Below are 25388 nucleotides of genomic sequence, written 5' to 3'. Positions count from 1 at the left end.
ATATTGCATTTTAAAAACCAGAAAAATGTGAGAGGTTTTTACTTTTAACAAAAGTCAGTCTGTACCTTCTAAATGAATAAAATACTAAAAAATGACTTTACGGAGTCCTGCCAATTTGAAAACTGTAACTAGTGGATACCTTTTTTTTTAATAGGATACTTTTACCTGAGTGCTTCCACAAAAAAAATTTAGTAAGTTTCCATTTCCTCTGCATTTTGGAATTAATTAAGACTCTGGGGTTGAATTCTTTTTACACCATTATTATTTATTGTTGAAATTAATTTTTTTTTAATTAGAAACCATTGCTGTATCTGAGGAGCTTTTCTAATTGTATTTAAGAAACTGATTAGGGATTTTTCTCTAAAATCAGTGACCTTGTTTTACCAGAGAGTGAATTACAATCTTTTACTTCAGAAACACTGCTATAGCTTTATTAGTCCACAATAATAATATCACAGAAGCAAAATAGGTTACTTAACATCAAGGATATGACATTGATGTGGAGCCCTGTTAATAAAGAAGGCTAAGGTTATATAATCTTTAATGTCTTGTGTTTATATTTTTCTGAAAATTTTTAGAAATTACTTAGTTTTTAATTTCTTAAATGAATTTGGAGGGAAAGATTATTACCTGAGGTATTTATGGTTGTCATTCGTGCTTTCAATGAACTGTTATGAGTTTGAAGATTGTTGTTTTTAGTCACTCAATCATAACTGACTTTTTGCAACCCCGTGGACTGTAGCCTGCCAAGCTCCACTGTCCATGAGATTTCCCAGGCAAGAGTACTGGAGTGGATTTCCATTTCCTTCTTTAGGGGATCTTCCTGACCCAGGGATCAAACCTGAGTCTCCTGCATTGACAGACAGATTCTTTGTGACTAAACCACCAGGAAAGCCCCATGGAGAATATACATACAGATAATTATGAGACAAGGCAAACTTTATAAATGAATATACACGTGTACACTTAAATATGTATATATATTTGTATAATACATTCTTATTATAAAGTATAAGTATCTTTGAAAGTCAAATCCCCTCTTAAATTTAATGTTACCCTATGCTTCACTGTTTAATATTTTAACCACTATTTAAATTTTATGTTAATTAAAATTAAATTTAAAATCCACTTCTTTAGTCACAAGAGTCACATTTGACATCCTACTATATACTACATACATCTACTATTTAGATGTAGATATAGGACATTTCCATCATCACAGAAAGTTCTATTAAACATAATAATATATCAAATAATCCAGAGATTATCACTGATAAGTATTTCAGTTTAAATTCTTTCATAATTTTTTCTACACATATACTCACTATTACAGTTTTGCAAAAATAAGGTCATATTGAACATCAGGTGTATGACACTGATGCAGAGCCCAGTGATCATCTTAGTTTTTACTGTTATCACATATACATATTGATTACCTCATTTTTTTTTTTACATTTCTTTTTTTGGCTGTACAGCCCCGCCTGCAGCATCTTAGGTCCCCGACCAGGGTCGAACCCATGATCCCTGCAGTGAGAGCATGGAGTCTTAACCACTGCCAGGGTAGTCCTGATCACCTCATTCTTTTAATGTTTATTTCATTATATGACTGTACCATATTTAATCAACTGTTTCTCCAGTGGTAGACATTCTACTTGGTGAAACCTGTATGGATATTTTGGAAATATGACTTTTTTTGACTGAATATGTTTTGTTAAACCAAAATCAACCCTGAATATTCATTGGAAGGACTGTTGCTGACACTCCAGTACTTTGGCCACCTGATACAAAGAGCCGACTCATTGGAAAAGACCCTGATGCTAGGAAAGATTGAGGGTACAAGGAAAAGGGGACAACAGAGGGTGAGATGGTTGGATGGCATCACTGATTCAATCACTGAGTCAAGCTCACCACATGAGTTTGAGCAAACTCCAGGAGACAGTGAAGGACAGCGAAACCTGGCATGCTACAGTTTATGGGGTCACAAAGAGTGAAACATGACTTAGCAACTGAACAACAACAATCTGTTTTTACATTATAGCCTTTGCATGTATTCGGAAAGGGATAAAGAGAAGTTGTGTCTTAAAGTGAGCTGGAAAGGTCTGTCTAGGCTGTCAAAAGTTGCAACATCTTTAGGCTGTGCAAATGAATGTGAAATGTTATAAAAATCAAGTCAAATATTTAAATTAAACTGACTGAAACACTGTTCATTCTTTTTAACTTTTTTTCTCTATTCTCTTAACACAGGCCACAAATGCTCACACCAATGAGGTGGTGGCAATTAAGAAAATGTCCTATAGTGGGAAGCAGGCACATGAGGTATGTTAAAGACATTGTGTCACTAAACTGACGTATTCAAGTTAGTATGAAAGTGACAGTAGAAATAAAGTTTCCTGAGCATTTCTTTATCACAGTTCTTTTTTCCCCTTATGGATAATTTAATAAACATTACTAATATTCTACCTCAGTCAACTCTTTTGTGGAATAAAATATGAATTTAGTGTGCTCAGTCACTTCAGTCGTGTCTCTTTGCGACCCCATGGACTGTAGTCCTCCTGGCTCTTCAGTCCATGAGATTCTCCAGGCAAGAATACTAGAGTGGTTGCCATTTCCTTCTCCAGGGGATCTTCCCAACGCAGGGATCAAACCACGTCTCTCATCTCCTGCATTGGCAGGCAGGTTCTTTACCACTACCACCACTTGTGAAGCTGCAGGATTAGTATAATGGATTTGTTATAATATATTTGTTGATTGATTTAATTTATATGTACTAAAACAAGAAGTAACACAAATTTAAATAGCTTCTTCATGTATTAAGCATTTTCTTTGTCTACTTAAAATAATGAAGAGAATGTAATATATGTATACTTGAAAGTAAAATACTGTTTTCTGTTACAAAAAATCATGATATTTCTTTTTGATTTCAATAGAAATGGCAAGATATTCTTAAGGAAGTCAAATTTTTACAACAATTGAGACACCCTAATACCATTGAATACAAAGGTTGTTACTTGAAAGAGCACACTGCTTGGGTAAGTCAAAGGACCTCTATTATCTTTTAATTTTTTCCTCTAAATTTTTTGTGTGTTTTCCTTTTTTTCTATTATGTCTTTGGTTTATAAAATTATCAGCCCATTTCTGTCCCATTTGATTTTTTTTTTCAATATTTAACATTTGTTACTCTAGTGTGTGTCATATGGTATACATTCTGAAGTTTAAATATGACATCTAAGAGTCTATAGGAAATTTATTCTTAAACATTCAATGAAAAGATAGTGGAAAGTTAATAACATCATTTTACAATGATTTATTTGCAAAAGTAAGAAGCAAGGCCTTTTATTCTCATCCTAGAGTTTTTATCTTTGTCATTTCTCATCCCCTACTCCAGTTCCCCACAAATTCGGAATTGTGCTTGATATTACTATCACTGTCTCTGGTTTTTTGCTGGATTTTTTTTGCTAGGTTATGATTAATTGAAACAATCTTTTGTTCCACTCTGTCTTCTTGGTATGTTTTTATTGTTACATGATTTTGCTTCTGATTTTAATCTGACACATTAGACATTGTATAGAACCAGAAAATGCTATACTTTGTATTTTATGGGATTGCACATACCAGTTTAAAGTATTCAATATCAATATCATTTACTGAATACTCACCACTGTACAAGTCCTTTCCTGTACATGATCTCCAGCTAGGGAGTGGAATTTTTGTTCTCAGATAGACTTTCAAAGGCTAAACACAAAACCTTTCTGCTCAAGCAGTTCTTAAGATATGTAGAGCCACTGCATCAGTTCTGAGTAGAGGAAATTAAGAGGAGTATCTCATTATGTGGAAATCAGTTCACTGGCAATCTCAGTTATCCTGAAGGAGTCAAGAAAGGGATTTTGAGCAGGCAGAGTAAATGTTACAAAATCAAGTGCTAAATCTCATATGTTTCAGAACTTCAGAAAATTCTCTGAGCTCTTATTTGAAGCCTGTTTACTCTTTGATTACATAGAGTGCTAACAAGTTTGGTTACTTAGTCTCTGTCTATAAGTATTTGTTAGGCTAATTAGAAGGAACTCATAGAACTAAGCTGCCAGAGACATGCATACAAATAGGCACAACTAATTTGACCTTAAGGAAGAAGTTAGGGAATTTAGAGAGCAGACCTAATAATTTAAAAGCAGAACAACCAGAGCTGTTAAATGTCAGGGTCAAACATCTAGCCACTGCTCAGGTGCCCTTGTGCTGTGTAGTAATTGGAAAAAGAATATTTGGGACAGAAATACAGAGTTAACATGTAATTTAAAAAATAGAAGCTTAACTATAAACATTTACTCCATTCATTTTTAAAATTCTATGTTCATTTTCCTTATACTCAGTTTAAGGAAGTTATCTGTGCATATCACTTTACATAATTTAAGAAAGTAGAGAGAATTCCCTGGTGACTCAGTGGTTAGAACTCCATGCTTTCACTGCGGAGGGCCTGGGTTCCATCCCTGGTTTGGGAATGAAGATCTCGCAAGTTGTGCGAGTCCACCGAAAGAATTTAAAAAATCTTTTTTAATTTTTAATTAAAAATAACTTAGAAAAGTAAGTAATACAGATGAGAAATGTTTCCATCAAAACTAAGAAGACAACAGTGTTTGTCAATTATACCTTAATAAAGCAGAATAAAAAAGAAAAATAGTACACATAAAAGGCTGAAAGTGAAAATCACTCAGTCTTGTCCAACTCTTTGTGACCCCATGGACTATACAGTCCATGGAATTCTCCAGACCAGAATACTGGAGTGGGTAGCCATTCCCTTCACCAGGAAATCTTCCCAACCCAGAGATCGGACCCACGTCTCCTGCATTGCAGGCAGATTCTTTCCTAGCTGAGCCACCAGGGAAGCCCATAAAAGGCTACTGTTCATTATAATATTCACTTATGTGGACTGTTTCATTTCATAATAAGAAATAAAATTAATATTTCTGAATCTCCTTACTTTTAATATAAAGCAGAAAGCTATAATAAAGTTTCTAAACTTTAAGCTTCTAAATTTCTCATACTTTTTAGAGTATTCTAGAAATAGAATCTTTTTTATATATTTTTAATTACACCTATACATATATAATAAATTCAATAATGTAAATTTATATCTATACTATTATGTATAATATAGTTATGATATATAATATATTATGTATTGTGTACCCTGCTACTAGAATAACTAAGAATATGAGATATATATTATATTGTTATATTATTTACAATTATTTATTATATTATGACATATAATAATATAACATATAATATTGTATCTCATATTCTTCTAAAATATTCCAATAATGCAGGGTAAATAATACACAAGTGTTTTCACATGTATTTTTTTAAATGAAAGGAATTAATATGTTAGTAGTAGTTGTGTCTGTGTGATTATAGGAAATTTGTATTTCATAATAAACATATTATGTTTTTAAGAAATAATAATTTGTAAGCGTGTGCATGCTTGTGTGTGTAGATTGGTCACGAACACTCCACTTCTGACCTTGGCTACAAATCAGCAATAGTCTGGAATGCATAAAAAAATATAAGATGAGAGTAAAGAGTTTTCTCATTTTTACTTTTCAAAAGCCTCCCAAAGTTGCAAACCACCAAAAAATCAATATTATTTTAATTTTAATAATATTCTAGAAATATTTTAAGACATACATTGAACTATCCCATCTCTCTTAGGGATTCAAGCTAATGTAATGACACATAGAAGGCTACATTTTTTTTTTTTTTTTTTGATTATTATTTTTTTCATTTATTTTTATTAGTTGGAGGCTAATTACTTTACAATATTGTGAAGGCTACATTTTTAGATTGAGGTTCTAACTAGTATTTTCTTGTTTAGAATTTTTTTAAATGTGAAAGTAGAGAATTTACTGCTTTTGACTTATTCTACTTAGTAATTCCTAGTGTAGATTTTACTGCGTCACATATTTGGTTACCACTTTGCAAGTTACAAAATTTAAGTTATATTGTAACTTAACCACCTTAAATCCCTGAGTACAAGCCCCATATTGTCTTAGACCAATTCCAGTTTCAAATAGGAAATAGCAAAAGCAGTTGATAAAAGTTATAAAAATCAATTACTAGTGCCAGATGACCAAGATTTAATCCAGGTTCAGAGATACCAGAGTATTTATTTTCTTAGTATTCTTAGTTCTTGGTTAGTTGATTTGTTTGAGTAATTTCTTATTCTTAGGTTAACAAGAATAATTATTCTGGTTATTATTTCAATCTGTTACAGTTGGTGATGGAATATTGCTTAGGCTCAGCCTCTGATTTGTTAGAAGGTAAGGATAAAAGCACTTTCCCCTTCTTTCCTTTTTACCTTGACCAGACTGTTATCTGCACCTATACTAAAGCACACTTTGGGCAAACTAAATGGTTAATGACACTTAGACTTAAGGGTTATGTGGATAAGCCATACAGACTCCATCTCTGCAATGTCACTGATAATATCTGAGTAATGATTAGCAGCCCTCTCACTATTTTAGTTCATGGCTATCCACAACAGGTACTACTACAATATTTGGGTAATATCATGTAGTATGTGTAGCCAGAAACATCAAATTCTTGTGTATATATGAAATATAGGCAGATGGTATCAAATTATATTGATATTTAACCCTATCACATCTTTTGACTGACCTAGTTCTCGTATGCAGGACACTGTTATAACCAGAGATTATGTTAAAATTTTACATTTTTAAAAAAGACTTTCTTATATTATCCTTGATCTCTGAATAGAAATTGCTAATTAGCTGCTTTCACCAATAATGAAAACCTGTAGTTAGAAGGAGTACTTATAGGTGGCTTGTGACAGGAGAATAATGCAATCTAAAACACTCTAGTAGTCATGTATGGATGTGAGAGTTGGACCATAAAGAAGGCTGAATGCCAAAGAATTGATGCTTTTGAACTGTGGTGTTGGAGAAGACTCTTGAGAGTCCCTTGGACTGCGAGGAGACCCAAGCAGTCCATCCTAAAGGAAATCAGTCCTGAATATTCATTGGAAGGACTGATGCTGAAGCTGAAACTCCAATGCGAAGAAAAGACCGTGATGCTAGGAAAGACTGAAGGTGGGAGGAGAAGGGGACGACAGAGGATGAGATGGTTGGATGGCATCACCGACTCAATGGACATGAGTCTGAGCAAGCTCTGGGAGTTGGTGATGGACAGGGAAGCCTGGCGTGCTGCAGTCCATGGGGTCGCAGAGAGTCGGACACGACTGAGCAAGTGAACTGAACTGAAAACACTAGGCATTTAAAGTGTCAGCGGGACTGGTAAATTTGGACCTGGTCAATTGGAATCAGTGTGGTTTTGACTTGCAACTGACAAGTGAATTAACAGTTCCTTACAGTGACTCTCTGGAGACGGAAATGGCAGCCCCACTCCAGTATTCTTGCCTGGAGAATCCCATGGATAGAGGAGCCTGGAGGGCTACAGTGCATAAGGTCGCAAAGAATCAGACACAACTGAGCACAGCAGAGCACTGCAGCACAGTGAATAACAGGCTTTGTTTTATTTTATTTTGAAGGAGTTTCTTTTTATGCTTGAGTTTTCTGTTATCTGATTATTTATTGCTATTCTATAGGAAATATATATCCTATGTATTTACGTGAATGTGTTTCCAAATTGTCATTTAAGAAAGTACATAATTCAATCTGGTATTGCTATATAAGATAATAAAAATAGGAATGAAACTGATCATCCACCCTTGGCTTTTTTTTTTTTTTTCCTTCCTCAGTTCATAAGAAACCACTTCAGGAAGTGGAGATCGCTGCCATTACTCACGGTGCCTTGCAGGGGCTAGCCTACCTGCATTCTCATGCATTGATTCATAGGTAAGATTAGAGACCAGTTACATTTAATTTCAGTTACAGGACTGTCTGTTCAAGGAACCTTGAAAATTAGTGCATGCTCCAATTTTTAGGGTGCCTGAGGATTTATGGGAAGCAAACAAATTGCTGCTGCTTCTGAATGTAAAGAGTAAAGTTGCCAAAACTTAGTTCCTATCTCTTCGTCTCTCCCATATATCCATAAAGACTTATATCATCCCTGTTCTCTAGGTAACTATTCTCCAGGCTTAATGTTGCAGTGAAATTTGAAGAAGAGCCCAGCAACCTTTTGATACTGTGTCAGTAAAAAAAAGAAAAGAAAATTAGCTTTGCTTGCATATGTTTATTTCCTAGCTGAGTTCTTCTTTTCCTGTTGCAAGTAACAAGTCAGTCTCATGTGAATATATGCTATTCTATCAATTTAAAATTTCTTGCATTTCTTTAGTCATATAGATATATAGGAAGGTATTGTCATCTTCATTTTAGCAGATGATGAAACTGAAACTTAGAACTATTTAAATAACTAGCCCATAGTTTCCTATCATTTACATAATAAAGATTGAAACTCAGATTTTCTAATGCCTAACACAAGGCTTCCCTCTAAGTTACATTTTCTTTGTCACAGCCCCACTCTCTTCTTTCCAACCTACTTCCCAGCACTAATTTCTAAACAAAGATATCATTACCAGTTTTTCCTTATCTCAGTAAAGAACTTCTAGTACTGTAACTTTAATGAATAGTGGCCAAGTAGTGGTATATGAGGTAGGCATAAAGGATCTGAGGTGGCTTAAAGTCATAAGAAAAAAATTTACATTTACCAAGAAGAAATGAAACTATTAAGTCATAGGTTCTCCTTTTGCTTCTTTTCTCATCGCCCTAGAGTAGCCATTGTTGGTTACTGGTACATACTGCAAAACGGAACTCCCTCAAGACAGACAGACCGAAATTCCTGCCATGAGTTTGGCTTATTTGTAAGGATGAAGAATGACCCTAACCATGGCTAACAAATATTGATAAAATTAATTTAACTATAATTTCTGTAGATTTGACAACTTTAAAATGAATGTACATAAGGTGCCATTACTGAATGTCAACTTGTTTCTGACAGTTTTGCTTGTTTTTGTTTATAAAAGTCACAGTTAAGTTTTTTGTGCCTTTGTTACCTTAATTTGCACATTAATGTTTTGTTCCGTATTACACTTTATCTTTTAATATGTAAAGGGAATTGAAAAGAAAAAAATACTTTTAAAGAATGTTCTTTAGTTAAAAATAAATCCAGATTCTTATTGTTTTGATTTAAAAGGCAAGTCAGTGTTAGAGAAAAAATATTTTTCTGTTGTATGAGAATTAAATAATGCTTCTTTTTTTTTTAGTTCTCTCTGCCAATGCCTAATGTCACCATGAGGAAAGAAACTGAATTTTCAAGGGAAGATTTTTGGAAAAGTTATTTTGGGAGCATTTGAACCTTTTATTTTCAACTTGACATAAGTTTTCCTCATTCCCTCTGCTTTATCTTTCCATTGCCCATCAATGTACAATTCTTAGTTCCTAGTACTCATTACACCTCATGCCTTTTTAAAAAATAATAAAGAGTGCATCCACATCTTCTCATTCCAAATTTTCATACTGAAGATTGAATTTTTTTAATCATATTTTTTTTAAATTTTGCCGCATAGAATTTCTAATACTTTTAGTAATAACCACTTGAGATTGAATTTTTTAAAATCATGTTTTTTTAACTTTTTGCTGCATAAAACTTCTAATAGCTTTAATAGTAACTAGTTGAGATTCTTTGTAATAATACAATAGAAATGCAATTTCCTAACCCCTAATCATTGTTTGTTTTGATCTTTCAGGGTCTTCTTTTTACTGTACAGTGTTATTTTTAAAATAACACCTTCTCTATAACATGTACCCTCAAATGCCTTAGAGTTGCAGTTACAATTAAAGGCAGAGAGAAAGGGTCACAGGCAAGAAAGAAAAGGTATGTGTGTAGTTGAGGTTTATTGGTAGGTAGTCAATTCAGAGTCATTAAAGGTTTGTTTAGAATCCAAAAATGTCATGAAATTTAGAAAAGAAAAAAAGTGTTACAAATGGCACCAGTTTTCCCAGCATGAGGAATACTGTTGATGACTGAATTTAGCAACTCATATGCTTTTGTAAGTGCAGGAACTGAGTAGGTTTCCTTGTCTGCCATGTCTGCCTCTTTGCTCGTTTCATTCCTCGCCTCTGAAGGAAGCTGTATCTTTTAATAATTACTATGACCTACCAGTAAGTACACCAAGGAATTTGGTTCCCTTTATAACTTGCAGTAATTACTAAATCCCCTTCTGGCTATCTGAGCAAGTTTTGTTTTTTTTTAATAAATTTTTTATCTTATTAATTGCATGCTCTGACCTATTCCATAATCAAAATTGAAAAGTAATTTTCTAACCCTCTTATTTTTTCCTATAGGGATATTAAAGCAGGAAACATTCTTCTAACAGAGCCAGGTCAGGTGAAACTAGCTGATTTTGGATCTGCCTCAATGGCTTCTCCTGCCAACTCCTTCGTGGGCACACCTTACTGGTATGTGGAATTAGAAAACACAACATAGTTTTACAATATGTGTGTGTAACCAAGATGGACTCATAGCACTAGTTTTCTTTGCTTCTTCTTTTTTTTAATTTTTGACACTGTCTCACCATGTGCCTCAAATGAGATTTCATTAGGAAGGATAGAAACCTCACTAGCAAAAAAGAAACACTTAGACTGAGTATAAAATTTCCAGTGACTTTAAATTGTTCAAATAAGATTGATGTCACTGTGTGTAAACTGAGTAGGATTATCAACTCACTGACCAAGCTCAGGTTTTATATTTCATTTGATGTTTCTTTTGAACTTTTCTCTTCAGGCAGAGTTCCTAGGCAAGAACAAGTTAATTTCTTTAGCCTTTTCTAGCCAATGAGCATAAATTTTACCTTTCAATGAAAGAAATCCATGTTCTTATTTCTGTTGAGTTCTGTGATACTTTATCTCACTTGTCATTCTGACTTAAAGTTTCATCTCACTCTACTCAAGACCCCTTTCCTTTATTTCATAGACACATTGGAATTTCATTGTACCTTAGGGAATGACTTTTACCCCTGGAAACTTACTTGCCTACTAAAAATAAATCAGCTACTATTTGAATTTTTTCCCACCATCATCAAACAACATCTACCATGCAACTTCTTACACACACTAATAGAAAACAAATCATATAACCCTTACCCTCCTAATGAAAATCCATTATGGACAAACAAAATAATATCCATTACTGCAGCTAGTTTATTTGTTTTTTAACTTATAACATCTGGAAATATTATATATTGCTTTATGTAATTGCACGAAGTATTTTTCATATTGTTTAAAGTAGTTTAAGTGTTTCATACATATTAATCCTTTACAAATATCTCTGAGGTAGCTAATAAAACTCTCTGCATATTACAGATGAGGAAACTAACATAGAGAAAGGTTAAGTAACTTAGCCAAGATCAAAGGATAGTAAAAGGCCTGTTGAAAATGATGTATTGTTTCATGTAAATCACTGTATATTTTTGTATTTTAATAGTGTTTTTACAAATTATTTGTGTAGAGGAATGATAACTTTATCAGATAAAACTTTATAATATGCTCAAAAACAGCTATTTCATTGAATCTATTAAGTGAATTTTGTTTTTAATTTGCAACTTGAGTTTTGTGAATTATATTTGGCAGGATGGCTCCAGAGGTGATCTTAGCTATGGATGAAGGACAGTATGATGGGAAAGTTGATATTTGGTCACTTGGGATCACCTGCATTGAAATGGGTGAGCAAAGAGCTGTTTTCATTGTACTTTTCAGAATCCCTCCTTATTACAATTACAAATTCACTTATTCAGCTATTATTAAATATTTAATGTGTTCCTGGTACATATGTGCTAGGTAATGTGAATTTATTATATTTTTCCTATGCTTTGTTATAACATCATAAGATTGCTTTCTATCTCTGCTATATTTTCATGTTATTGTTTTAAGTAAGAGTTAGAGCAGATATGGCAGCTAACCAGTGTAAGAATATACAGTAGTTGGTATTAATATTTGAAAAATATCCATTCTCCATACCATGAATGATGACATATGTCCTTCCTTCATAATAATCTCCATTACTTAATTTACGTACCAGCTTACATAAGGGAACTCTGGGAAAGTAATAGCAGGCTTATCAAAGATCAGACTCTAAAAACTGACCTACATAGAGAGCAGTCCCAGATAAAATTTCATATTAGGGAATACCTCCAGCAATAAGATCTTATGGAAAAACCCAAACTAACTTTTTGGCCAACCCAAAGCTCCAAAATACAAAGTTATATAAAACATAAAAAATGAAAAGACTCAGTTCAGTTGCTCAGTCGTGTCCGACTCTTTGCGACCCCATGAACTGCAGCACGCCAGCCCTCCCTGTCCATCACCAACTCCCGGAGTCCACCCAAACCCATGTCCACTGGGTCGGTGATGCCATCTAACCATCTCATCCTCTATCGTCCCCTTCTCCTCCTGCCCTCAATCTTTCCCAGCATCAGGGTCTATTCAAATAAGTCAGTTCTTCGCATCAGGTGACCAAAGTATTGGAGTTTCAGCTTCAATATCAGTCCTTCCAATGAACACGCAGGACTTATCTCCTTTAAGATGGACTGGTTGGATCTTCTTGCAGTCCAAGGGACTCTCAAGAGTCCTCTCCAACACCACAGTTCAAAAGCATCAATTGTTCAGTGTTCAGCTTTCTTTATAGTCCAACTCTCACATCCATACATGACCACTGGAAAAACCATAGCCTTGACTAGATAGACTTTTTTGACAAAGTAATGTCTCTGCTTTTTAATATTGTGTCTAGGTTGGTCATAAATTTCCTTCCAAGAAGTGAGCGTCTTTTAATTTCAAGGCTACAATCACCATCTACAGTGATTTTGGAGCCCCAAAAAATAAAGTCTGACACTGTTTCCACTGTCTCCCCATCTATTTGCCATGAAGTGATGGGACTGGATGCCATGATCTTAGTTTTCTGAATGTTGAGCTTTAAGCCAATTTTTTCACTCTCCTCTTTCCCTTTCATCAAGAGGCTCTTTAGTTCTTCTTCACTTTCTGCCATTAAGGGTGGTGTCATCTGCATACCTGAGGTTATTGACATTTCTCCCGGCAGTCTTGATTACAGCTTGTGCTTCATCCAGTCCAGCATTTCTCATGACGTACTCTGCATATACATTAAATAAGCAGGGTGACAATATACAGCCTTGACGTACTCCTTTTCCTATTTGGACACAATCTGTTGTTCCATGTCCAGTTCTAACTGTTGCTTCCTGACCTGCATACAGGTTTCTCAAGAGGCAGGTCAGGGAGTCTGGTGTTCCCATCTCCTTCAGAATTTTCCACAGTTTATTGTGATCCACACAGTCAAAGGCTTTGGCATAGTCACTAAAGTAGAAATAGATGTTTTTGTGGAACTTGCTTGCTTTTTCGATGATCCAGCAAATGTTGGCAATTTGATCTCTGGTTCCTCTGCCTTTTCTAAAACTAGCTTGAACATCTGGAAGTTCACAGTTCACGTATTGCTGAAGCCTGGCTTGGAGAATTTTGAGCATTACTTTACATATAGATTAATGGAAAGTAGTTGAAACATAACTAACAGAGTATTGGCCCTGAATTTATGAAGAACTCTCACAATTTCTTTACCAAATTTCTTTATTAAAAAGAAAACAACAAACTGCCAGCAGAAAAATGGGCTATGAGCATGATCAAGGAGTTAGCACTGAAAAGAAGGCATAAATGGACAACAAACATCAGAAGATACTCCACCTTATTAGTATTCAGGGAAATACAAATTAAAACCATTTCATATTTATCAGATTGGTATAATTTTTTTAAGTCAGATAAGAAGTTGCTAAAGAAACAGGAACTCTCAAACACTATTGATAGGAGTATAAATTGGTATAACCATGTTAGAGAGCAAGTTGGCAACATTTGGTAAGGATGATGAGTGTCAGTGACTCAACACTTCTAAGTATACACTTTAGAAAATTTTATACATGTACACTAGAAAATGTGGAAGGTTTCAACATTGTTTGTAGAAGCAAGAACAGGTGGAAACAACCTAAATTCTTATCCTAAGAATGACAAATTAATTTTGGATTACTATATCACAGTTAAGGATGAACTAGATCTACATGTGTCATCATGGATAAATCTCAGATCACAACATTGAATAGTTAATGAGCAAAAAATGTCACAAGAGTATAGATACAGTATGATACCAATTATGAAAGTTTTATAAACAACTTTATATGTTGTTTATGAGCATACATATATACTAATAGATGTGAGTAATATATTAATACATACTATATAATAATAGTAAATTTAGGAGAATAGAAGAGGAAAAGTTATATCTACTTATTTTTTAGAAGAAAAGATTATTTCTATTTTGTCATTTATATTCTAAAATGAATCAAAATTTTACTTGTAACACTAAAACTATAGCAACACCTCCTCACTTACAGCACTTTACAAGGATGTCCCCCAAGTTGAACATTCCAGCTAATTAGTGCCCGCCCACCCATTGTTTTAACAAGTTTTTTCTTACCTAAATCTTTTTAAACTATAACGTGGATTTGGCACATACCCTTTTATGATGATTCAAGATCATCATCACATCAGTTTTTGTACTATGTAGATATGTTGTTGTTCAGTCAGTCAGTCGTGTCCGACTCTTTGCAACCCCATGGACTGCGGCACGCCAGACTTCCCTGTTTGTCACCATCTCCTGGAGTTTGCTCAAGTTCTTGTCCATTGAGTCAGTGATGCCATCCAACCATCTCATCCTCTGTCATCCCCTTCTCCTACCTTCAGTCTTTTCCAGCATCAGGGTCTTTTCCAATTAGTTGGCTCTTCACGCCAGGTGGCCAAAGTATTGGAGCTTCAGCGTCAGTCCTTCCAGTGAATATTCAGGGTTGATTTCCTTTAGAACTGACTGGTTGGATCTCCTTGCAGTCCAAGGGACGCTCAAGAGTCTTCTCTACCATCACAGTTCGAAGACATCAGTTTTTCAGCGCTCAGCCTTTTTTATTGCTTTCACATCTGTATGTAACAACTGGAAAAACCATAGCTTTGACTATTCGGGCCTTATAATGACATGCTCTCTGTATCAACCTAACTTCGACTGCCTTTTATACAATGATTTACTGCCAACAAAGGTCCGTCTAGTCAAGGCTATGGTTTTTCCAGTGGTCATATATGGATGTGAGAGTTGGACTATAAAGAAAGCTGAGCACTGAAAAATTGATGCTTTTGAACTGTGGTGTTGGAGAAGACTCTTGAGAGTCCCTTGGACTGCAAGAAGATCCAACCAGTCTATCCTAAAGGAGATTAGTCCTAGGTGTTCATTGAAAGGACTGATGTTGAAGCTGAAACTCCAATACTTTGGCCACCTGATGCAAAGAGCTGACTCATTGGAAAAGACTCTGATGCTAGGAAGGATTGGGGGCAGGAGGAGAAGGGGATGACAGAGGATGAGATGGTTGGATGGCATCACCAACTCAATGGACGTGAGTTTGGCTAAACTCTGGGAGTTGGTGATGGACAGGGAGGCCTGGCATGCTGTAGTTCATGGGGTCGCAGAGTTGGACATGACTGAGTGGCTGATCTGAACTGAACTTACTGAATCAAAGAACAAAGTAAATTTCCCTCAAATTGTTTTATCCTCCACAACAGCTATTCCTTCAAATTGATAGATGACAGTATCACATTATGCCTAAGAGCACCCAGGCTCTGTTGTCAGATAAACCTGAGTTGTAATGCCAGCTCTGCCATTTCTTAGTTGTATGACCTTGGTCAAGATGTTTTAACTCTCTATGAAATTTGCCTAATAAGATCCCCTACCTTATGCAGATTGTCTGGATTAAATGAAAATATGGACTTAATGTGCTTATTATTAAATCTTGTGTATAGTATGTGTTCAGTAAATGTTAGGCATCATCAGCACAATCCTAGTAATATATGTCATATTTCATCAAATTTTTTATTCGCATTTTAACATCTCTTTAAACAGGAAGGTATTTTACAGGCAACAGTATTTCATGATTATAATTGGCAGCATTTTGTTCTAAGTTATACATAAAATAGTGCTGCATCTTAAATTGCAATGCAACTTATTGTCAATGACAGATTCAAAGAAGGATGATAGTACATGCTCAGTTAATATTCATAAAATGAAATTGTCACCAAGGATATTAAAGTTCTCAGCAATTATTCAAAACGTATTATATTGGTAATGTAATAAACCATACAAGTACCTTTTTGACAGCTTTATCATAACATCTCTATTGCCTTGGCATTAGTGTTATTGTTGTTGTTCAGTCACTCAGTCACGCCTGACTCTTTGCAGCCCCACGAACTGTAAACCACCAGGCTCCTGTGTCCGTGGGATTCTCCAGGCACAAATACTGAAGTGGGTTGCCGTTTACTTCTCCATTAGTCTTGTTAATGGACACATAAAAGAAGAGTATTTTTTTTTACATGAAAGATGATTAAACTTCTGTGTATGTAATCGTAAGCAATAATTTTTCTAAGCTTTCTGTGTTTGAGGTTTAATGAAATTTCAAATATAAACAGTATACTCTAAATTGTGCTTTTAATGTTGAAATTACAGTACAAGTTGTAGTGACTGAATAATGTGTTGTCCCCTTTTCTTATTATATCTCTTCTATAGAAGTGCATTTTCTTAAGAAGCCACCTAATCTGTACATTGAATCACTGAGTTATTATCAGAAAGCAAAAAGACGATACGTTTACTGGCACCATCCTTCTTTCTTGGATCAAGCTCCAAAATTCCTGAGTGGTTAAACCTGTTTTACAAATTATCTTTGCTAACTTGATCTTCCACTGAAAAAAACTAGTTAAATTCATGCATCCTTGGAAAATTCTTAGACATTAAAATTATCCAGTCACCAGATACTTTATTTTTTGAGATTATTTCAAGAATAGGCTAATCTGATGCTTTTCTGTTTAATCTACAGACACTTAGTTCACCAGCACAGATCATGGTAGAAGCTGGCAAATGGTTCATCAACATTGACAGGGGATTGACTTTTCAGAAATGAATTCTCCAAGGAATGGGGGCAGGAGGACATAAATGTTGTTACATAGTTTCTCTGCCTGGAATTTTCTTCTTCCATTCACTTTCTTATTGCCACTCACTGTTTGTGTTAATAAATGAATGTTGTAATGTTTGTTGAGGGGATAGGGATATATTTAGTCTTGCAGAGCTTCTTCCTTTTTTAAATCTTTTTAAAAATTGGAATACCAGTACTATCTTTATAAAATGCACAGGATTATTGAAGAGGCACTGAGGTTTATTGAAAAGACAGGTCTTGGAGCCTCATCATAATTGAATTGGATTTTGTTGTTCCTTCATCTTCCTCTTTCTAACTTTCTACTTTGTTCTTTCTTGATTTCCCCTTCCTTACTGTTTCTCCTGTGCAATTTCATGTTCTGAGCAGTTTAAATTGTGTTTCTTTTGCCAGTGAGAGGATTCCTACTGTTTTAATAGTGAATGAAGCCACCACATGGTATCTGATGTAAGCCCAAGAGTTAGTCACTTCTCAGTCATCTTTGTGACTTCTTGCTGCACAAAGATTCTTTGTTGACAAAGTTTCTTCTTTGTCTTAATTTGCTTAACCTTTACTTATTTATTTTAGAGGTATTTTGGGGCCACCAAAGATATATACCAGATGTTATACTCAGCAGTGAGAATGCAGAGATGAACATAATAGACATTGTCCCTAATGAAATTTAGCAAGAAAGGTACACATTAAGTAAAGAATTACATAAATAATTAGTTATGGTTGTGATAGGTGGTAAAAAATTAAAATGTAATTTGCAGTGACAAAATCTAGTGGGACACCTAGTTTTCAGAGGTTCCCTAAGGAAGAGGTTGTAAGTATATAAAAAGCCTTGAATAAATATGTATTAAACTAATGCAGAAATGCAACTTTATTTAAGGTGGAACCTGAAGGATTTTGAAGAATTAACCAGGTAAAGTCTAAGGAACAAAATTGAAAAGGGAGACCAGACAGAGAAAGCAATATGTGTGAAAGACTCTGACCTTGGTTCTTTCAGTGAAACAACAGATGCATGAGAATGGGGGAAAATTGCACCTCAGAATGATGTGCTAGAAGTAGCCAGGGTCGTGTTGGTAAAGGCCAGGAGACTGTTTAAGAATCTAGACTTTGTCCTAAGAACGTTAGGAATCCATTGATGGTTACATGATGAGTTCCTGCTTCCACATGGCTTCAAATACTTGAAGTTGTCAGAAGGCCAAGCCCTAGAAACTTTCTCATATCTACCTCCTGATAAATAAAATAAACCTGAGACTTTTTTTTTTTGCCTTCCATGCTTGAAACGGGTATAAAATCCCTTTGTCCACACTGCAGCTTTCAAATTTCCACTTGTTAACAGTCTATGTCCCTATAATACTGATATCTGGTAAGTGTAAAGTATCCTATTGAGAGGTTAATAAAAAATATTTATTGAATCATAGACTGTCACATTTCAAAGATACCAGAGATCATTCAGTTAAGAATCTAAGAGGCCCCTCCAGAGGATCACTGATAAGTATAGTTGGCTTCTACTGAAACTCTGCCAGTAGCTTAAAGTTCACTATCTCAACATTATTCATTCTGGGTTTTGTGGGGTTTTTTGGTTTTCTTTTACCACTCTGGCTTTTCAGAAGTTCTTCTTCTCTGAGTAAAAATGTCTTACCTGTAACTTCTTGTTCCCTGCCCTTACTTCTTGTTCTGTTTCTTAGAATTGCATAGTATAAGCTGGATTCACTTTTTTAAAAGTGGTTAAATCTTTACTTAAAAACCAAGATTCTCTGATGAAACCTAAGGTCAGATTATGAATTACAAAGTGGAACTATATCAAGAATCCATTAGGATAAGCACGATGGAACAAGATAGTGATTTACCTTCTGTGACATAACTAGTAAATAGTGTAAAATTAACTGTACTAAGAACTAGAACTTTGTTTCTTGCCTTTGGTCAACAAGTGGAATACCTAATATGTGAATAGCATCTTATTACATAAGCTAGAGAATAAATAAAAGAACAAGAATATTAAGGTTATAAGATCTTAAGAGTTTATGATTTGTGTTGAGAGGAAAAATTTGTATGTTTATGTAAATGCAATAGGAGAGTGCATGCCAAGTGAACACTCTACTAAAAGAGTAATAGAAATTCCAAAGAGGAGTTAACGGTGGACTGAGGTGGAGTATATATTTTACAGAGAAGTAACTGACTCAGTAAGTTTCTCCTTAGAAAGTGGATGGACCAAACCTTGCTTACATTTATCCTCCTTTTTCCCCTTCACCCCTACTTGTACCAGTTTGTTGGCCTGGATGAGCCCTCAAACGGTGTTTATTGGATTGAATTACTTTATCTTCCATACTCTGTTGGTGATAATTAAGATGCTCCATAATCTTTTTGTCAACTTCTCTGCTTTCTGATTTTTTTTTCAATGAATACACATTTTTATTTGAAGTAAAACAACATACAAAGATTTGTACCTACTGTGGGAAAACAAAGTCCAGCTTTTTGAAGATACATAGGAAAAATTTTTTTACTTTCTTGAAATGGATTCTGTTTGGAGCTTTTCCAGTGTACTTTAAGATGACCAGAAGCTTCTTTTGAATGGCTATCCTGAGCAACCTTAGAGATTACAATAAGTGGATTATTCAGTATGATGATAATAGCAAGCTAGTGGCCAAGCTTTGCTTACGGTTCCTTATTTCTCCATCTGCCTAATGTCTTTCAAGAACTGCTTTATCATGTTTGTCTTCTTTCAGCGGAACGGAAGCCCCCTCTTTTCAACATGAATGCCATGAGTGCCTTATATCACATTGCCCAGAATGACTCCCCCACGTTACAGTCTAATGAATGGTAAGACTGAGTTGTCGTTTTAAATGTGTAAGAAAATCACCATATGTTTTGGCACTTTCACTAAATTATGTTTTAAATATCTGACCTAGAAAGCATTTCATTCCTTCGTTGTATGCTATGATAATGGACACCGATGCTTTATAAGCCTAAACTTTTGTACACACACACACACACGCAGTATTTCTGCCCTCACTGTGGCTTGTACTGTGTTATTAATATGTATAGTAACTGAAATTCTACCAGGTACATATATGCCCTGCTACCTTCCTCACAAGTCTAGTCTCTAAGTCATGATGGTCTTATAATGATCATCTCAGTTTTATCATTTCTCAGCAAGGATAAAGTGCCCACTCTGATGTCTTTATTATTCTAGTTGTCATTTTTTTCTTTATTATATATGTATTTAAATGTATTGAGACAGAACGCATACTATCTATTCAGAAGGTGAATTGTTCCTTGATGAAAATTATAACATTTTGATACCTGTTAGAATCACAGAGCTACAGTAAAAGGGCAATATCCAAGAAGAGTAGATAGAATGAAATTTTCTAGAGAGAAGGCATTTTCATCCAGAGAGCATACTCCTAGGTTCTCTGTCCCTTATGCTTCAAGTTTTACTGCCTGGTTATAGGTTGTGGGTGATGAAAGAGTTACCAGTTTGTCGTGAAGAATATAGGCTTTAGACTTAGGAGAGCTGTTATGTTTGGAGAGAAAAATGTATACAAAATTGTTTTACATAAATATAGTATTTTTCATTTGCTGAGATATATTACAATTTGACTTTGCTTATATCATAAGATATGTTTATGTGTTGACTGACTTGAAACTGTCCACATTCATTATCCTAAAGAATTAATTTTAGATACCTCAAACTTGAAAATGGGTCAGTTCTCCTGATATTCCGAAGTATTTTAATAAAAATCTCCCAAAACAAAAAGTTTTCCCTTGGATAAAAATTATTTAAAGTGATCAGTGTGTTCTACAGACTCTAATTTTATTTTCTTTCAATGTATTTGCACACACAGGACAGATTCCTTCAGGAGATTTGTTGATTACTGCTTGCAGAAAATGCCTCAGGAAAGGCCAACATCAGCGGAACTGTTACGGGTAATTTTTCAAATTTATATTTGAGGAGGGGGATTTAAAGTCATGCTGTAGTGAAATATAGTAAATCATTCCTGTGGCAGCTCATCATGACAAACTGGATTAGAACACATGCCTTGTCATTTAAAGTCCAGAGACAGTAGCTAGGCATAGAAGTAGCAAGATTATCACAATACGTTCAAATGGATTTAGAAAAGGCAGAGGAACCAGAGATCAAATTGTCAACATCCATTGGGTCATCAAAAAAGCAAGAGAGTTCCAGAAAAACATCTGCTTTATTGACTATGCCAAAGCCTTTGATTGTGTGGTTCACAACAAACTGCGGAAAATTCTGAAAGAGATGGGAATACCAGACTCCCTGACCGGCCTCCTGAGAAATCTGAATACAGGTCAAGAAGCAGCTGTTAGAACTGGACATGGAACGACAGACTGGTTCCAAATAGGGAAAGGAGTACGTCAAGGCTGTATATTGTCACCCTGCTTATTTAACTTATATGCAGGGTACATCATGAGAAATGCTGGACTGGATGAAGCTCAAGCTGGAATCAAGAATGCTGGGAGAAATATCAATAACCTCAGGTATGCAGATGACATCACACTTACAGCAGAAAGTGAAGAACTAAAGAGCCTCTTGATGAAAATGAAAGAGGAGAGTGAAAAAGTTGGCTTAAAGCTCAACATTCAGAAAACTAAGATCATGGCATCTGGTCCCATCACTTCATGGGAAATAGATGGGAAAACAGTGGAAACAGTGACAGACTTTATTTTTGGGGGGCTCCAAAATCACTGCAGATGGTGACTGCGTCCATGGAATTAAAAGACACTTGCTCCTTGGAAGAAAAGCTGTGACCAACCTAGACAGCCTATTAAAAAGCAGAGACATTACTTTGCCAACAATGGCCCATCTTGTCAAAGCTATGGTTTTTCCACTAGTCATGTATGGATGTGAGAGTTGAACTGTAAAAAAAGCTGAGCGCCGAAGAATTGATGCTTTTGAACTGTGGTGTTGGAGAAGACTCTTGAGAGTCCCTTGGACTGCAAGGAGATCCGACCAGTCCATCCTAAAGGAAATCAGTCCTGAATATTCATTGGAAAGACTGATGCTGAAGCTGAAACTCCAATACTTTGGCCACCTGATGCAAAGAGCTGACTTATTTGAAAAGACCCTGATGCTGGGAAAGACTGAAGGTGGGAGGAGAAGGGAACGACAGAGGATGAGATGCTTGGATGGCATCACCAACTCAATGGACATGAGTTTGAGTAAACTCCAGGACTTGGTGATGGACAGAGAGGCCTGGTGTGCTGCAGGGGTCGCAAAGAGTTGGACACAATGAGCAACTGAACTGAACTGAACTGATATGCTATATATTCCTCGTGGATACTTCCCCCCCGCCCCTTTCCCCTTTTTCTGCCCCCTACCCCACCCACCTTTTTTGCCTAATGAAAAAGAACATTTCTGCTTGCTCTGGTGATCACTGTGATGTTCCAGTGACTAATATCTGCCTGAACTTTAAGGCAAAGTTTTCAGGACAGAGTCTGCCAATGATTCAAATACCAACTCTAGGATTTCAGTTAGGTTGTTGCCAAATCATCAGACAGTGAAGATATGTGATAAATATATAAGACAGATATATACATAGCATTGCATCATACATGTTGGTGACAAAATTATTGTGTTAACTGCATTCATTTGATTTAAATACAGCGTTTTTGAGCATCAGTTTTTGTGTAACTTTGTATTATAGGCTCTATGTACATAGGCAGTGTTCCATTAATATCAGTGAAGTATGTGAGAGTTTCCTTTTTACAATATAATTGTCTTTTATTGGCCACAGAATAGTCCAGGTTTATTTCATCTTTTTCTGCATGTATGTTTTCAAGTCTTTTTTTTTTTGTTTCTCTCTTTGTTTTAAGAAAACCTCAGAATTGTATTGCCTAAATTTGTGAAGCTTAAACATGTCAGCTGCCTTTACAATTGCACCTTGGCTAAATGTCACAGATTCTTGGTTAATATTTTCTTTTTCTCAGAAATCTTACTCTGTTATTTTTTGGCTTTGAGTATCCTCAAGAGGTGGGTCTGAAGCTGACCAGCTTTTCTACCCAAAATTAAGTTTTTTATTCTTGTGAGTAACAGGTCACAGGAATATGGTGACAGAAGCAACAAGGCAATGGACTCTACCTTATTCTCTTTTGGTGTAGAACCATCACATATTCTAAACATGACCTATAGACAATAGAATACCAGAAACACAAGACAGTGTCTTTATTACTCTGAAGTAGGCAAAGATTTATAAATACAGGACACAAACAGCAGTTTAGAGAAAGAAAAAAAGAGGAAAAAATGTTATAAATTTGGGCTGTAAATTAAGAAGCAAAAAAAAATGCCTTAAAGAAGAAGATACTACAAGCCTTCAAAGATGATAGGGCAACAGACAACAAAAGGATATAAAAAACAAATGGGCAGAGGTAAAAAAAGAAAATGAAAGAGGAAAATTTAAAGATAGATCAAATCATATCATAAACAGCAAACTAATATAATAAACACACCCATGTAGGGTGTTTTCAATGATGGCTAGCCCGAGGGAAATAAAATTACATGAAGAAGAAAAATTTCTAAAGATGATTATAGAAAAGATGATGTGTAGAAGACAGAGGAGATATATATTTCAACCTATTATTCCTAAAGAAGAAAGCAAAACACATGGAGTAGAAGATATTTAAAGATATACCTAAAGATATACTTTTTGAAAATAAATGTTAGGATCTTTATTTTATTTGATTTACTTAAGTGTATATACACACGCACATGCATGCACACACACACAGGCACACATATATACTTGTCCATGCCAAATCTTAGTTGTGATACACAGGATCTAGTTCCCTGACAAGGAATCAAACCCGTGCCCCCTGCCTTGAGAGCGCAGAGTCTTAGCTGCTGGACCACCAGGGAAGTCCCCTGATTTACTGTTTATTTGATTTGGTGGACCAAATCAAGTAAGCCTAGCATTTAGTCAGTGATGTTTACTGATTGTCTCCTGGGTGCCAAGCACTGTTCTAAACACTGAAAATCATACAGAGGTACAAAGAAAATGATAGTCCCTGCCCTCCTGGAACTTATATTCTAATGAAGGAGTGAAAAAGCAAATAATTTGATATAATGTCAGAAAAATAAAGCAAGGACTGGGATAAAGAGAGACAGGAGCTGCTCTTTTAAACAAGGCACTTCTAGGGAGGTGAAACTGATCTTCAGTGATCAACAAATCCTACCCATATCTAGTTTCTAAACTCAGAGGATAAAGAAAGATTCACAATAGGCTGGAAAAAATTTATTTGGTGCTGGAAAAACCAGTTGGCTTCAGATCTACCTCTTCAGGAACACTCAAAGCCAGAAAACTGTATAACAGTATTTACAGAGTTCTAAGGAAAAGAAAATTTAAACCAAGGATTTGTGACCCAGCTAAGGTGTTATTCAATTATAAATGCAGCTGGACATTTTCAAGCCTCACAAATTTTAAGCAGTTTTCCTTTCTTAAAAGCTTTCTATCAATTGCTTGATAAAGAAATCCATCCAGTCTATCAATGAAACAAAAAGCAAGAGAGAAAGAGAGAGGGAGGGAGGGAAGAAAGAAGAAAGAGTGAATTAGGGACTGGAGAAACTGGTGAAAGAACTGGTGGTGATCATTGAATTTAAGTTTGCTCTCCAATATTCATTTATTTATTCATTCACTACTAGTTTGTGTGTTTGTTTAGCATGGTAAAAAGACTACATTCTTCATTTTGAATAGGCAATACAAATTTCAAAAGATAAAAATACAGTGTAAGAGAGAGAATGAAAAGTGGGAAAACCTTCCCATTCAAGGCCCTTCTCTAGAGTTAGCAACTGCTGTCACCAATTTTGTACATGTCCTTTTAGAAATATTCTATGCATATGGAAGTGAATATCCTTTTAAATTTTTGGACCAATGGTAGCAAACTGTTCTACCCTGAATGTTTTAACTTTTAGTGTGTTTTGTGTATTGTTCCATATTACTACATGCAGAACTATCACATTGTCTCTAAGGACTCCATTATATAGTCAGATGGATGGTTGTCTTTATAACCAACTCATTTATGGTATTGACAGTGTTTTGCTGTTACAAACTATTCTACAATAAATATCCTCACACATTTGTCAGTTTGTACCTGTATATACAGATATCCAAAGAATAGATTCCTAGAAGTAAAATTGCTAATCAAATGGAATGTGAATTTTACATTTAAAAAGGTGTTGCCAATTTTCCTCCAAAGAGGATGCCCCAATTTATGGTCCTGTTAGCAAAGTATGAATACCAAAATTTTTTGACCTTCTAATCAGTTCAGTGGAAATCTTTTCTCACTGTCATTTTAGGTTGTATTTCTCACTATGAATTAGATTGTCTTTCTTACGTCGACA

General features: G+C 35.2%; 1 protein-coding gene across 3 annotated transcripts in view; it reads left to right on the top strand.

The window, feature by feature from the left end:
* TAOK3 (TAO kinase 3) overlaps positions 1–25388 on the top strand; it is a 183414-nt gene that overhangs the window by 104624 nt on the left and 53402 nt on the right. For 2 of the 3 annotated variants that reach the window (XM_065903878.1, XM_065903877.1), the window contains exons 4-11: positions 2245–2316; positions 2928–3029; positions 6266–6311; positions 7769–7865; positions 10314–10427; positions 11598–11689; positions 19756–19849; positions 20875–20956. In XM_065903878.1, the coding sequence (XP_065759950.1) occupies positions 2245–2316; positions 2928–3029; positions 6266–6311; positions 7769–7865; positions 10314–10427; positions 11598–11689; positions 19756–19849; positions 20875–20956 (699 nt within the window). Of the gene's footprint in view, positions 1–2244; positions 2317–2927; positions 3030–6265; positions 6312–7768; positions 7866–9264; positions 9844–10313; positions 10428–11597; positions 11690–19755; positions 19850–20874; positions 20957–25388 lie in introns of those variants that run through there. The other variant, XM_065903879.1, reaches the window with a different exon arrangement.

The sequence above is a fragment of the Muntiacus reevesi genome, chromosome 13 (assembly GCF_963930625.1).
Source record: "Muntiacus reevesi chromosome 13, mMunRee1.1, whole genome shotgun sequence".
Taxonomy (NCBI): domain Eukaryota; kingdom Metazoa; phylum Chordata; class Mammalia; order Artiodactyla; family Cervidae; genus Muntiacus; species Muntiacus reevesi.
The sequence above is the reverse complement of the archived record's forward strand: the minus strand, read 5'-3'. Positions and strand labels throughout refer to the sequence as shown.